This window comes from Nanorana parkeri, unplaced genomic scaffold (assembly GCF_000935625.1).
Source record: "Nanorana parkeri isolate BGI_ZX_2015 unplaced genomic scaffold, ASM93562v1 scaffold699, whole genome shotgun sequence".
Lineage (NCBI taxonomy): Eukaryota > Metazoa > Chordata > Amphibia > Anura > Dicroglossidae > Nanorana > Nanorana parkeri.
The window spans coordinates 302,154-318,469 of NW_017306967.1; the positions used below are offsets into that span (position 1 = coordinate 302,154).

General features: G+C 42.0%; 1 protein-coding gene across 1 annotated transcript in view; it reads left to right on the forward strand.

Annotated features, from left to right (window-relative positions):
- Nucleotides 1-968: 968 nt before the first annotated feature.
- TPD52L1 (tumor protein D52-like 1) overlaps nucleotides 969-16,316 on the forward strand; it is a 67,011-nt gene continuing 51,663 nt past the window's right edge. Inside the window, exon 1 of the mRNA XM_018563807.1 lies at nucleotides 969-1,094. Within this exon, the coding sequence (XP_018419309.1) occupies nucleotides 1,073-1,094 (22 nt within the window). The 5' untranslated portion in view covers nucleotides 969-1,072. The remainder of the gene's footprint in view (nucleotides 1,095-16,316) is intronic.

Sequence of the window (16,316 nt, forward strand, 5' to 3'; positions counted from 1 at the left end):
TACCCTCAAAACACATACTCACACAACCAGCAGATACGGCTTGTCCTGCTGTAATCTGCCACATGCCAGGTCCCACACTGCCATCTTCTTTACCTACATCTTTAGTTTGATGACTGTACAAGCCTGTGCATTGAGCTGCGCATGTGCACTCCTTTTTTGCCTGAAAAAGGGACCAAGCGGTTCCGAAACGTCGCTATGTTGTGACACTACAGAGGTCAATAAATAGTGACCAAAATTAAGCTGGAGTGCGAGTGACCTTTTCTACATTTGCGGAGGCATCAGCTGTCACTTGGGCACCCACCTGATGCTTTAGGCTTGGTTCACACCTAGGCATATCAAATATGCGCGTTTGTCGTGCGTTTCGTGCCGTGCGTTTTTACCGCAGTTTTTTCACAGTAAAAAAAACGTGCGACAAACGCGCATTTCCGAGGGCTACCTGGCTGTATACCAATGGATACGCGCTGCAAATACGCCCCAAAGAAGCTCCTGTGCTTCTTTGGGCGTAGGGCGCTTTGCAGGGCTTTCCTACGCGCTGTAAAACGCCCAGGTGGGAACCATGCCCATAGGCAATCATTGGTTTTCACATGTTGAGCCTTTTACAGAGCGTAGGAACGCGCTGTAAAATGCCCAGGTGTGATGGAAGACGCTGTAAAACGCCCAGGCAATCAGATTTAATGGAAGTGTATGATGGTGCTATAGACAGACCAGTGTTGAGGCTTGCGTTGTAAAGGCTTGCACTGCAAAGGCTTGCACTGCTTGGCATTTGCTCCTAATTTAGGTTGACATGTAAGCTTTTTTTTAAAAAAAATTTTGCCCAGGATTTCAGAGGTTAAAGAAGGGAAAGCATAATGAACTGGCTTTTATCAGGAGGTGTGCGTGGAGATGTGATGTCAATGGTGAGAGGTGGAGTTGACAGTCACAGCTAGATGTAGGAGGGAGGGAAAAAAGCTGACAGCTTAGTGCTGAGACTCAGAATTCACTTCTCAGTACCGAGGCATAGTAACAAGTCACCAGCCCTGGTTTCTATGAGCTGTGCTTCTCACACAACCTGAGACACACATACAAAGCCAACATGGAAAACAAGCGACAGCCAGGTCAGTGAGCGTCTGTTGCTGTGTATATGTAGCACACCTGACCCAATAAGTGCTTGTGTGACATCTATACCGTGTCATTCCACATCACCACAGGTGTGTAAAATCACGACCATCGCTGGATCGGTGTGCCTTTTATTGTAAAGTCTTTTGCAGTTTATCACATTTTACGTTTCCAATACCTACAGAAGATGATTGTTACACTACATCATCTCCATGCCAGTTGCCGATGTATAAAGTGAGTTACGTGGCTATGCGTTGCAGTTTAAACTGCTGTCGTGTACATGTGACATCTGTTCTGGGTATCTGTTTATAACATTATCATTTTGTCTGATGTATCATTATAGGATGCTGGAATGAGGATTTTCTCAGGTCTTACCTGTCCGTCATCTGTCTCTCCCCCTCCCTCGCTCCATCTTCTGTTCCGTGTACCGGTGAAAGTGTATCACAGGTGGCGTGGATGTATTCTGTACTGTTCTGCGTTGTCACGGTCTGCGTCTGGCAAGAGTCTTCAGACCTATGATTGCCGCAGAAAGGGTTAATTTGAGGTTTCTGTATCATGCCAGTGGAATGAGTGTGACTGTGAGTGACGGGACTTTTTATATGCATTAACTCTAGTCTTTGCATTTGTAGGTCACACATCTACATAAATATGTTAAATAACATTTATGCAAAGCAGCGTCTGCAGAACATAAAGCTAGACTAATAGCTTATACCATAGAGACAAACACACCGTTCTCTCTGTGGGTGTCTCTTATATTGAATGTATCCTACATATGGCAAAGAAGGACCACAAATAGAAATCCTGTTTATTAGGGGTTTTTGCATGTATCCTACATATGGTATTTAAAGATATTTTGCATTTCTCATACATATGGTGTAGAAGGAGCAAGAATAGAAATCCTGTTTATTAGAGTTGTTTTGCATTTATACTACGCACAGTATTAACGTTATTTTGCATTTCTCCTGCAAACAGTATTACAATTATTGTACATGTATCCTACACACAGTATTAAAGTTATTTTACATGTATCATACATACTGTATAGAAGGAGCAAAAACAGAAACCCTGCTCTGATAATGTCTTCAAATCAATCTCTTTCAACAACTATAAAAAGTAGCTCTTCCAACTCATCACGCAGAATTAGAATATTTAGTAGAATATTTTGTCTCCATGTTTTTAACTGTATTGTACAAGACCGTACTTGCGGCTAGTCCTGTGCAAATACTGATTTTAGCAGAGTCGCTATTTGCATAGGATTGTCTACAGGGGCGGAATAAGGTGGCAGTGGCACTGTGTGCTTCTAAGCTTGAGCATTACTTTGTTCTCAGTACAGCGTTGATCTAATCAGAACTATAGTACCTCATTATCAGCTTGTCAGGCTCTCTGGAGATGTGGATTCTGGTTAACCAGGGCAAGAATAGACAAAGAAATATGGCTTAAGATTACTACTCTAAAAGGAATTTTGCAACAGAAAAGAAACTAATGAACACAAGATGCCTTCAAATGAACACAAGATGGAAAATATCTAACCTGTTTCAGCAGCAGGATAAAATTACACTGTGGCATTGCTGTACATCATAATAACTTTATATTTGCATAGTATTAGACTTGTACTGAATGCATTGAAGTTGATCTCTAGGCAGATATAAAATACACAAATGATTGTAGATCCCTAATAAGTAATTACATGTATTTTATAAATGCAAGCAGTTTAAGTACCTGAATTTCACCTGGTATCTGTCTCTGTACAGTAAGGCTGGAGTGTGAGAGGAAGAAGCAGCACACGGAACTAGTCAGTGCATGTGCTGATAGGAAGAGAGAGCGGAATGACAGAAATATGAACTCATCACTGTACTGCTTCTCCTTTCACTGTTCAGTCACAAGCTGGGTGGGGGGGGGGAGGGGGCCAGGACAACCTGGGCTCAGAGGACGGGGGTTGAATGATGCTGGACAGCAGAATGAGGACATCTAGTGGCAGAAAAAGTACTGCAGGAAAAATCTCTGGATTGAAGCTGAGCAGTGTAGCAAAAGCTGTGTTTGTTGTTTTATCCTGCAATGGACTCTTTTTACCATGTTATTGTTGGCTTTAGCTCTGCTTTACATTGCTCAGTATAACACGTTTTCTAACCAAGTGAAATGTTGTGTATCACACTGTACTATGTGGTATGCAATGATTTTAAGTTTCCTCTAACCATGTTGAAGACAACACATACTTTAAAAACGGACCAGATCCTCTCACATTGCATACATATAGCTGCGAATACTCTGCTGTAGATCAGCGTGCTGATGAACTGGTAAAAAAAATGCAGGAAATTGGAGAAAGGGTAGTCAACCTGGGTACTCAAGCTGTTACAGAACTACATATCTCATGATGCATTGCAACACTCCGACAGGTACAGGCATGAGTCCCTGAGGCATGGTAGGATTTGTAATTTTACCATAGTTGGAGTGCCAAGGTTGCCTACCCCTGAATCGGAGGGTTTTTGGATTGCTCTCTGGAAGATGAGTCTACCAACTGGGTGCAGAGTTAGAATCTTTGTGTGTCTATAGATCCTCTTCACCTCTGAGAGTAACTGTATCGCTTCATTATTGGCATCTGTTTTATATGAAAAATGGTATGCATGAAGTGAAAATGGGGGCTATTCACAAAAGAGCCGAAGGATCCAGCTGTAGCTTCGGCTGTCTTCGGCCGCCGGAGCCCCTCGGTTCAGTCGAAGGCGACTCGACTTAGCCAAAGTGTCAGCCGAAGCGGGGCGAACGGCCTGCCGAAGGCCGGCCTTTCGCCCCACAACTGACAGCTGGGCCCAGTTGTAATGACAGATCAGTGTCCCCAAATGACCTGGGGATACTGAACTGTCATTAAACAATAACACCTGAACGGAGTTTTTATTCATTAGCTGGGACCTGCTAGAAGACAGTTGAGCAGAGCTAGCTCTCACTGCTAGCTCTGCCCAATTGTTTTTGTAAAAAATATTGTTTTACATTTAATATTTATTTACATTTTTTAAAATATTTTTTCAACTTTTTTCACTATTTGCTATTCTGCTCGGTACCACAGAGGTGCCGAGCAGAATAGCCAAGCCGAATGCCGCTCGGCAGCATTCCGTTATTCACTCACTGCCGTTCTACCCCTATGTGAACAGGGGCGAACGGCAGCGAGTAAGCTGCCGGAGCTTTGGCTCAGCCAATCCAGATGTTGAATCGGCTGAGTCAAAGTCTTTCTGCACTTTGGCTAAGCCGACCATGAAGAGCACTTTCCGTTGACTGAAGTGCAGCCGAAGGCTCGGTTATTCACTCAGCTGCCTTTGGCAGCTGAGTGAATAACCCTCTATGTGTCACCATGGTTCAGACATAGACTCTATGAACATTGCTGCACTCCTTATATTTGTTTACTTTCCCACTTATCTACTGAATAGAAAATCAGCAGATCTTTAGCATCATGGTTGGAGCTTTCTTTGCTTTTCCTTTAGCTTTTAAAATGTTTTGTGAGTTTTGCTGGTATTTTAGCTCAAATAGTCTTTGTTGTTTCAAGTAGAATGTGGAGGATGTGTTTTGTGTGTCCTTTGTTAACAATAGGGATGGACCGATACCAGTTTTTCGAGTTACGATTTTTTTCCCCAGTACTCGCCGATACGAGTACCGGTGCCGTGTGCCCAGATTATCGGGGGGTAGAGCAGGGGATCATGACCCATTGCTCGGCTTCCTGATTGCCTGTGAAGCCGGTGTTCTAGAGGAAGATCAGGAAGCCAGGAGGCACGTCATGAGGTGCTGTCCGGCTTCCTGATTGGTCAGGAAACCAGGCTGCTTATCAACAAGTGAAGGCGGCTCGCTAGCCAATCAGGAAGACGGGTGGCACATTATGACCTGCCTCCCAGCTTCCTGATTGGCTAGGAAGCCGGCATCACTTTTCCCTAGGCAGCGTGGCTTCCTGACCAATTAGGAAGCTGGGACGTGAGTCATGGCGTGCCGCCCGGCTTCCTGATTGGTTAGGAAGCCAGGCTGCTTTCTAACAAGTGAAGCCGGCTTCCTAGCCAATCAGGAACCATTCAGCACGTCATGACCCGCCTCCTGGGTTCCTGATTGGCTAAGAAGCCTGCTTCACTTGTTCCTAGGCAGCCTAGCTTCCTGACCAATCAGGAAGCCAGGAGGTGGGTCATTACGTTAAAATGTGTGACCGGTCACACATTCCAACCTAGTCACAAACTTTGATAGAACAGTGGCAGGCATTGCAAATTTAACACAGCTTTATTTGGAGTTGATATTCAGTTAAAAGTTTAAGCGGCAGCTGAGGGACTATTTTTTGATCTGAAGGAGGGATGCAGAGCTGTTATCAGACCTATTCTTTGTAAATGTTTGCTGAGTTACTGTAAATGTTCACTAATTCTTAGGGTCTGTTTAGGACTAGAGTGAATGTGCGGAAATCCTTCCTGGGATTCAAAAGTTTGTCTTTCTGTGAGGGTGGAAGGTATTCTGTCTACAACAGTCTACTTGTAGCTTTTGCAGTTATGTGCCCATTCAGTGCTGTTATGTGCCCATTCAGTCACTGCAATTTACAAGTCTTTTCACTGTTTGTATGGATGCCAGTAGGCCTAGGTATTTCCTACAAATAGTTGTCACTTGAGCTTGTGCTTTACGAAGGTGTCAGGCAGCAGAGGACAGATGCAATGTATGCTGTCAGCTAACAATTGCTCATAGATTATACCACCTGAGTTAGATACAGGTACACTTTAAACTGCAATCTGTACATCAACATTTCTGAGCATAATGCTTTGAGTTGATGTAATTTAAATCTACATTCGCCATTTGAAAACTTGCAGCACACGCAGGAACCTGCTGATAGCTATGGCCACTTTAACGATAGGGAACCAAAGAAAGTGCTTCCTGATCATGTGATCACTATGACCTTGTGATCACATACACATGTATACAACAAACCTTACAGCTTGCATAAGCCACACAAGCCTAAAGATGGCAGTGTATCTCTGCTTAACACTGTAATTGTAAGTAGGGTTGCCACCTTTTCTTCAAGCAAATCCCGAACACACTCTAGCGACGTGCTGAAATTTTTTTGGGAGAATGAGTCGTGGTTTATGCATATGTAAATAGCGCCACCCATTCATATGTAAATATCACAGTTGAGACTATTTTCAGGGGGGGGAGGGGGCCAGTAGCCCCTATCTTAATTTTGGTTGTCCCTGTCTGCCTGACATCTTGTGTACGGGTTTCTGCTGCCATGAAACCTGGACACAGCATTGTCCAAAACCCAGATTGTCCGGGTGAATCCTAGACAGGTGGCAACCCTAATTGTAAGATACAATTATTCACTTTAAAATTAAATTTTTTCTTTTTTTGTTTTTACATTTTTTGCCATTTCTTAGCCTATTTATAAAACAGAAATGGTATTTTATTAAAACAGCATACCAAACAGAAGTCTTATATGCCTTAAAATAATGATTAAGGCAAGCAAATGAGCCATAGAGATATTGTAAACTTAAAAACTCCTGCTGCAAATGCAGGTAGCTTCACATGTGCGCACCACCGATGTCATAGACCCAGGACTGTGGTTGTGTTTCTGCTCCCCTCTTCTCACAACCATTCACAAAACACCTGACCCCAGGCTTTGTTTTGTAAATATCTAGGAGGAGAGTGGGCAGGATACATGACCGCAGTCTTGTGGTCTATGAGATCTGCCGTGCTTACACTTGGAGTGGCCAGGAAATACAGTGGGAGCTGCATTAATTCTGCCATGTAAACAAACAAATTTGCATAACATGGAAGTAAGCCTGCATGACAGACATATATTTCTAAGGCAAAGGAGCATTTTGCTGCAGTAAACCTGGTAAGGCTATTGGACCCACAGTTGAGCTTTACCTTACACAAACTAGTGTTGTTTAATTTGGTCTGGGCATTTACACATCAATGTCCTCCAGTTATGAAAGGGTTACGTCTTGTAACGGATCTTGCTTATCAGCTGTATAGAGTATATCAATTTGTAAATGAAACATTCTTCTGCATCTTTTCATTTGGGGCCAACTGGTCTGGAGAGCATGTCATGAACATTCTTCTGTTTTCCATGGGTGTATTACAAAGCCTAGTCATATTTCGGTAGTTGCAGTTAGTAGTCTTGCAGGCATTAAAAAGTCTTGCATCTTATAAAAAGTCCTGGCGGACTAAACCCGTTGGTGGGGAACCACAGTTTCATCTTGTCTCCTGCATTCCAGTGGTGTCCAGGTATTATAATGTAAGCCTACTTGGAGCCATCCCTCTCACCAGATACCCGTAGGACAGGGGTAGGCAACTTCGGCTCTCCAGCAGTGGTGAAACTACAAATCCCGTTAGGCATTGCAAGACTTAACAGCCACCAGTAAAAAACCCAGAGGACGAAGCATGATGGGACTGTAGTTTTATAAGAGTTGGAGTGCCGAGGTTGCATATCCCTGCCACAGCAAAGTTGGACCACCCATGCATGTGCTTGAGAGCCATGAAGTGCTGACCTATGGAGTTGTAAGTTATTGTTGTGGAGTCTATATCATTTACCCAGCATGAAGGAGATGGATGAGCGATAGTGGCTTCATATATCTACATACGGAGTACGCCAGATGTATGTCTTAGTTTTCTAGCTTAAGGTCCACTCAGGGCCGGAATTACTCTCACTGCCACCCCAAGGCCAGGTTCCGCAATATGCGCCCCCTTCCCATCAATGGAGAATGGCAACCAGATGGCGGGGTTAGTTTAAATTTTTTTTTTTAATTGTTTCTTTATTTTATTTTACTTTATTTTTATTTTTTAATTTAATTATACCAATGAGGAGACAGACTCGGCGGCGGAGCCTGGAGGACAGAGCCAGCGAGGAGAGAGGTAAGTGCAGGGGGGAGGACGGACAGGCTGCAGACTTTTTACATGAGAGAGGGCAACTTACTGCCCTGCGCTCGCAGCTTACTCATAAGGACACCGCTGGCGCCCCGAGGCCGGGCCTCGTTGGCCTTGTAGGGAATCCGGCCCTGGGTCCGCTAACAGACAGCTCAAGCTTCCCTATGAAAGTGGCAATTGTCACTATCAGGGGGCTCCTCCATCCATCTCCAACTCATTATTTATCGATACGCGGACTCTGTGCTTTGATATTACTTATATTTGCGACAACTCAGACTTCTGTGGTTGCACGGGATTTCAGTTGGCGTGGAGAAGCTTCTATTGCTAAAATAGTGTAGTTGTCTCGCCTATATTTCTTGCTGGATCCAATGCATAGCACTAGATCTATGTGAGCCCTCAGCGTGTAGCTCCTCCCCTACGCGTTTCGTCCAATGGACTTTCTCAAGCTTGAGAAAGTCCATTGTATGAAACGCGTAGGGGAGGAGCTACACGCTGACACTAGTGAATGGAGTGGAGGAGACAGAGCTGAGCTCATACAAGCCGATTTTATGTTCTTACAGCGCTGAAAAACTCTTTTAAATGTAAGTGTTCTGATTTTTATAAATAAACTATCATCTAGCAGTTTTACACTATGTGCCATCTTGGTTTTCTATTTTGAGCGGAAGAGAGATTTGGGAGAGACATCGGGCAGACTCATTTTCAGTGATTGTGGAACTTTATATACAATGATTATTTGACTCACTGATGTAAAGACAGTGAACACAAGGATTTCATCACATTTATTTTTAATCAACTTTGGGAATATTTTTATATGAACTATATATAAGTTGGAGTGAACATGTTGTATAATTGTCACTAAGTATATGCACTTAGAGTTTTATAATATTAGAGATAGCACAGTGTCTTTTGTTTAATATATTGTGGGAGAAGTTTATATAGCTTCCCTCTATCTCTGCAGCTGTCAATAGGGTGTTTTTGAGGAGTTTGGGGCAGAGCACTATAGCGCAGATAATCATTTGTTTTGCAATAGGTAATCTTGGTTGAATGTAATTCCGATCTGTGACATATCACTGAATTTCTGAAAACTCTGTCCTAGTGTATGTTGTAAAGTTTGAATACTTTTGGCTGGAGAATGTTTGCCATCTATACATGCAAGATCAATGCTTAAATGTACATATTCTAACGCAGGATGATCCTTTTTGTTTCACGCATAGCACGTTTTTTTTATATTTAGACATGGAGCATTTTCGGTGTTCAGTTCAGTGAAAGATTTGCGCACATTTCCAATAATTATCATATTGTATTGTACATTGAGTACTGAATCTCAGGGGTGGCCTTTCTCAGTCTTTCTGATGTATGTAGGAGTATAAATTAGGTTATATGGTGGGATGACAACGTTGTCACTCTCTGGGATATTTTTGGAAGGTGATTTATATTCTCTTTGTGATACTTGTGAATTTAGATTAAAGGATATTATTGCAGTATTCCCTTTTATTTATTTTGTAATTCTACTTTTACGATTTGGAATTTGCTGCAAGTTTAGTAATTGTATCATATTTAGAGTCCTAACTGGTTGGCACATGAGGATTATTTTTAGATATTATTGTTACCTTAAGTAGTCTTGCAGGCACTTGGCCAGAAGGTCTTGACCGAGAAATGAGCAGAGGTAAACAGACAAATTTTACCTGTACTCTGACTCACTGAGATGTATTAGTATTTTTTTAGCAGCACTTTTACAACATGTGCATACTTTATTAATGCACCAGATAATGCTGTTGAGGCATAATAAAATGGTTTTCCTTCTAGTATGAGTCATTCTCCAAGGCTATTTTCTTATGTAATTATTTGTGTTTCCAGTTGCTTGGGCGGGTCACAGAAGCTTAAACAATTGCTTTTGTTTAAAGTAACTTATTTGTAAAATAGTTTCTTTGGGTTTATTAACGTTTTGTAAAACTAAAATATTTAAACAGAGAAAAAGCTTTCCTTGAAGAGTGCCGAAAATACCACCAATACATACAGTACAGAGAAGATAAACATGGAAAAGAAAGCTAAGTGTATTCTGACTGCTTATTCATGGTGCTGTGCAATAGCTGCCATGCATAGCTACATAGTTAGGTTGAAAAAAGACCATTGAGTTCAACCTATAGAGCAAAAAACAAATAGAAAAACTTCCATAAACAGAACCTTTTGCCCACGCTTAACCACGGGTAATACAAAGGAAGACATAAAAACTCATATAATGCATGGTTCATTTTGCTCCAACAAGGGATTAAAAATGTCTTCCTGAACCCATAAGGCAATAGTATATTCTCTGTATCGACAATCTCTGGTGTTTTGTGCATAGTGGGTACATTAAATGCATAAATCATATTTTTAAAGAGCAACAGTACTAAAGCAGAGAGTGCTATACCACATACTGTACTGTATATTTCAAAGAGGGCTTTCATACTGAAGTTTAGAATTCTAAGAACAGGTTATGCATGGGTGCCAAATTAAATTAACCCCTTCGTGACTGACGACATACAATGTACGTCGCCAGCATCGGGGCTGTTTAAACAGACTCCCGGCGGCTATTGCCGCCGGGACTCTGTTTAAACTTGTAAAGCCGACTGTCGGCTTTACAACAGAAGCGATTCTGGCTACTTACTTGTCGCCAGATCGCTTCTGTGTCCCGTAGAAGGGGCTGCCCCCCCCCCGGCTTCCCCGTTCTATGGACCCGGGAGCGATGCAGATTGCATCACTTCCGGTCCCTGGGCTGTCAGTTCTGGGCTCCTGCAGGCCAGCTATAAGCTATTGAAGTGCGATCTGCACTTCAATAGATTATTTCCAGTGTAAAGGTGACACTGGGGGTCTTTTGGACCCTCAGCATCACCTTAAAGAGTACCTGTCACCACCATCTGCTTTCACATGGGGGGGTGGCTTGTAAGCCCCCCTATGTGATAGCAGTCAAAGTAAAGTAAAAAAAAAAGTTTTTTAAACTAAAATTAAATAAAATAAATCTAATAATAATAAAAACATTATTTAAATTACATTTTTTCATTTTTTAACTTTACTGTTGGGGGCTTATGTGAAATATCACGGGGCTAAACAGACTCCTGATATATTTCTTTTAAAATAGAAAAAGAGATTGAGGACACAGAGCCCTCAATCTTTTTTTTTTTCTGCATCCCCTGTTATAGATGAATAGGAATTCTCTATACTGAGTGTTCCTGTTCATTCATAAATTGACAGCGAGTCAGGATGGAGAGCGGTACAAGCGGTAAGCGATCAGTGATCACTGACTGCTTGTAAATAACTGGATATAGTATGAGTTACTATGTACACAATCATGAATAAATAGGAAGTTATGTAGATCACTTCCTATTCATTCATAACTGGTACATATTAACTGACTGCTTGTACCATCTCCATCCTGACTCGCTGTCCCAGGAGGGTGAGCTGGCAGTACGGGCAGGAGAGCTCAGTCTATTTTGACAGCTGACTCCTCCCCCTCACTGCCGGTTTAGGCTCCTGTGACAGCGCACAGCTGTCTCTGCCCCCACACCGCTCTCTATCCTGATCAGTTAGAGGAGGCTGAGGGGTGCGGTGCTGGAGAGGAGCCGGCCTCCTGTGACATTACGGCTCACAGTGCTCTCCTCCCCAGCACCGCTTGGCCTCCCCTGACAGTTTCTCTCTTACGTGCTGGATGCTGCGCTGTGTCAGAGGGGAGACAGAGCAGTACACAGTGGAGAGGAGAGAAACTAGGAATGCACCTCAATTCTGGCCGAAAGATGGCACTTTCGACATTTTGCCAAAGTTCAATTTTCAGCCGATATGTTTCAGCAGCCGAAATTTTGGTGCAAATCTCTCTCTCTCTCTAGATATATCTATCTATATAGATAGATAGATAGATAGATATAATAATTTTGTCCCTGAAGTTAATGTACTGAAGGCAGAAAAAATGGGCAAGTGTAAGGATTAGAGTGACTTTGACAAGGGCCAAATTGTGTTTGCTAGGTGAGTGAATCAGAGCAACTCCACAACTGCTGCTCTTGCAGGATGTTTCTGATCAGGACCTCGAAAACATGGTTCAAGGAAGGAATACCAGTGAACTGGTGACAGGGTCATGGGCAGCCAAGGCTCACTGATGGATGGGGGGAGTGAAGGTTGGCCCGTCTCGTTCGATCCAATGTAGCTCAAATTGCTGAAGTAGTTAATTCTGGTTCCGACAGAAAGGTGTCTGAACACACAGTGCAACACAGTTTGTTGCTTATGGGCCTGAGTAGCTGCAGACCACTCCGGGTGCCCATGCTGCCGCGGTAACCTAGGGAAACAGTATTACCTGATGGCATTTGCCTCTTTATGAAGGATAAAGCACCCTGCCACAATGCAAGAATATTTTGAGGAACACAACACTCATTGTTTGAGGTTTTGACTTGGCTTCCAAATCCTTCAGATCTCAATCAAATCGAGCATCTGTAGGATGTGCTGGAAAAACAAGTTTGATCCATGGAGACCCCACCTCGAATCTTACAGGACTTAAAGGATTTGCTGCTGACAGCTTGGTGCAAGATACCACATCATACTTTCAGAGATCTAGTGGATTCCATGTCTTGACGCATCAGGGCTGATTTGGCGACAAAACAGGGACCTACTCAATATTAGTATGAGGGACAGGGACCTACTCATTAATATGGGTGGTCATAATATTATGGCTGATTAGTGTATATATATATATATATATATACACATTGTAGTTAGCTACATGCTTGGTGTTCAGCCATTAATGGTGGCAGTTTTTATCTTTACTCTTCCTTATTTTTGTAAAGCTGCATTCACACCAGCAGCTGCACTACAATGCATAGCCACAGGTGTGTGTTCGCTGTCACGGTGCCAAAGCACTGCTCCCAGTGTATCACACTGCTTACTTTTTTTGTTAGAACTTTATTGAAATGTCATGAATGACATTTCATTATGTTCTATGGGCACAGTACGGTGCATGCAGTACTTTGTTTCAGCGCACACCACTGCAACATGTTGGTGTGAACTGAGCCCATGTGTGCCTTGTTTTACTAACGCATTTGGTGTGTAAAAAGAGTTTTACTAAAACAACAGTACATAGCATTAATGTAAGTTACCATTAACACAAAGCATACAATTTAGGAAGCGAAAAAACACGAGGCATACATTTTAAGGGGAAGAAGAAGGTCATTTAGTTGGTAACCTAACAATTTTATGGTGTCCTTCTTGATAATATAAAGCACTGCAGCTGTCTGAGAAATGGCAGAAAAGGTTATTACTAATGTCCATGTTATAACATTTTCCAAATAATAGGCATGGTTTGGTTTTAGCTCAGCCTGTGTAACTTTTTATTATTACGATTCTTTTTATCAATGCTTTCACCCAATTTTTACACAACATTCTGATGGGAAAATGTGTGAATTCTGGGTGATAACACTGATAAATAGACCCTTCAGTATGTCAAAAGACAATATTAACAAGTTATGTATATACTCTAGAAATTGCACTTTTTTGAGCAGCGATGTTGCTAGTGACATGCTAATGTACACCTCTGTAATGTGGTGCAAGTACAACAGAGGAGAATGTGCTATGGAACTTTACTGAACAATTGATAACAGGAACATTTAACAAATAATGGGACTAAGGTTAGCCATATACTTGGGACTGAACTTGAGGCTAGCCATACACACAGGGCTGAATAAGAAAAAATACTTGATTGCCCAATCTGCACTAAACAGTGTGGATGGAGGCATTTTAGCTCAGCTCAGCTAAGCTTTCAATCAGTTCAAAAAGAAAGGGGAGTGGGAGCGAAAAATGGTGCCAGCTTATAAATGGTAGAAACACTACTGGTTTTATTTGATGATTCCTCTGAAGCTTTGTTATTCTAGAACAGAGATTAATAGTATTTCTGTGAAACACAATAGCCAATAATGTGTAAGTAGAACAAAAACTAGCTACTAAACTTTGGGGAATTTGATGGTAAAATAAATCCTTGCCAACCACACAGGACAGGTTTTCCATTAGTCTCTGTTTCAACCCTCCCTCCATGGCAGTGGTGGTCAACTTGAAAATGATAGAGGCCCTCATGTGCTGCCCAACTTCCCTGCTGAAGTCAGGCCGGACACACATCTAAGTCCTTTCAGCTTTGACAAGCTTACTGGCAATAACCTTTTGCACCTGCTATAGAATCTCTCATTTAATTAGTGAAAGTGACTCTAAACTCAGGAGTTAAATCTTAAAAATGCATTCAAATACCTTAACTATTAACAAAAATGTAGCTTAACTGTGTATCACTTAGCTGTAGGTCCCCAAATCATCTCTGAACTGGTACCGGCAGTGTCCTTCCTTCTGGAGGGTGGCTACTTTTCTTACCCATGATCCCTGTGTGTGTTGTAAAGTAGCCGCCGATCCAAGATTGCTTGTGTGATGAACTACAATCTCATGTTTAGTTTACTAATTTGTACTGAGATTGAGCTTGGAGCGGTTGCTATTTCACATCATACACAGGGTCCATGGGGAGCAAAAGTAGCCATCCTCTAGAAGGAAGGACAGTTTCAGCATGAATTCAAAGATGATTTGAGGATCTACAGCTGAGTGATATACAAATAAGATACATTTTTATTAATTAGTTAAGGTACTCAAAGTTTAGACTCACTTTACCATATCAATGCATACAAAAACATGTAGTTCATACAACAGGTTTTGATCCAGGTTTATTGACAAGAAGACAAATAATCTTTGCCACCCATAGTCTTTTGAACTGTTGCTTGATTTAACCACAACCAGCAGCACTGGGAGATAAAATTTCTTATGTCCATGGGACTCTCTGCCATGGTATGGAAAGACAGAAGATAAGATATATAAATAAAATAAGAACCTTGCAACCCAAAAGCATTATATTAGTTAAACGTTCCCCAGCCTGTATTTTGGACAAGGTGTGTATGATTCCATAGTGTTCATAAAAAGAAGCATGTGATCATTTTTAATTTGCCTTGCATATGTACCAAGTTAGAAAATGGGGCGAGCCAGTGGTATAAAGAGTAAAGACTATTCTGAAAACAAGAATGTCTGGGAATGACTTCTATGAGTGTACTTTTTAAATACCTGCCTGAACCTTCTGCTTATACCCTGTGAAGTATTCTCTTAATGTGCAAGCTGCACTGTGTAAGCACCATGTTTGCCCCAAGAGTACAGGTAAAATGTTTTGATCTTATGCCATCATCTTGTGGACCCCTACATTTCTCCTGCTAATATAACCAAAGACCAGGGTCTTGTAGATGAATGGCAATAAACAGCCACTGTATTAGTCAACAGCCGGACTTACAACCTATAAAAGAAATATAATCTAATAATATATATCTAATAATAAGAGGGACTTACAACCTAGCCTTGATTTGACAGCCCCTTAAAATCAACACATTTAGAGACTTTTTGGGAAGGCTAACATTAGGTAATATCACATACAGTATTTTTGTTAAGAAATAGATTGCTTATAACAGTTATCATTAATCATGTGGATTTTGATGGGTTTTATGATATACAGTAATATCTGTGATATCTTTTTTTAATCTGTGTAACATCTTGTGTCATGCATGATTCATTGCTGTAAATCTGTTTGCATTGCTGATAACTATTTATTGCATATTGATGGAACAGCATTTTACGTTATGTAACGTAATTATCAGGGAAAATACTTTGCTTTATCTGGATGTGTGTCTTGTGTTCCTCCTATTATCCCATGTGTTTTGTATAATTAATCAAGGGTAGATGCATATAGGCCTTTGTTGCTGTAGGATGCTGCACCTCGGCAAAAAAAGCCTGTTTGTGGTGAAACATGTTAGAGCGGAGCAGACCTTTAACCTTAGGTCAGTGGTTTTCCTTTTTTGATCACATGCTCCCATGCCGCTGCCTCTCTCCTCAGCATTCCAAGTTGTGACTATAGATTTACTGTCAGGTGGAGATCACTTCACCTGACAGTACCACAGTTCTTTCAGTGGCCATGAGTTTCCTCAGTCCTGTGGGAAAGCACATGGGACCAGGGACACTGCAGGACTGTGTCCCAAATACTCGGACTATCCCGAAAGAACCAAGACACTTGGCAACTATGCATTATATACTCTGGACTGCCCCACTCTGTGGGTTGTGTAGTATATCACACACCACACCATTCTACCCTGTGCAACGTAATGTACATTCAGGGCTGTAGCTAGGGCGCAGGTGCAGGGGGGCCCCAAAGGCCTCAGCGCAGCAGCGAGAAGTGGGGAGGCACAGACTGCAGCTTCTCCTCTGGATCCCCGCTGCTCTCCCTCACCTGTATGGGCAGAGGCAGAGCTGAAGCACACAGGGGGGGG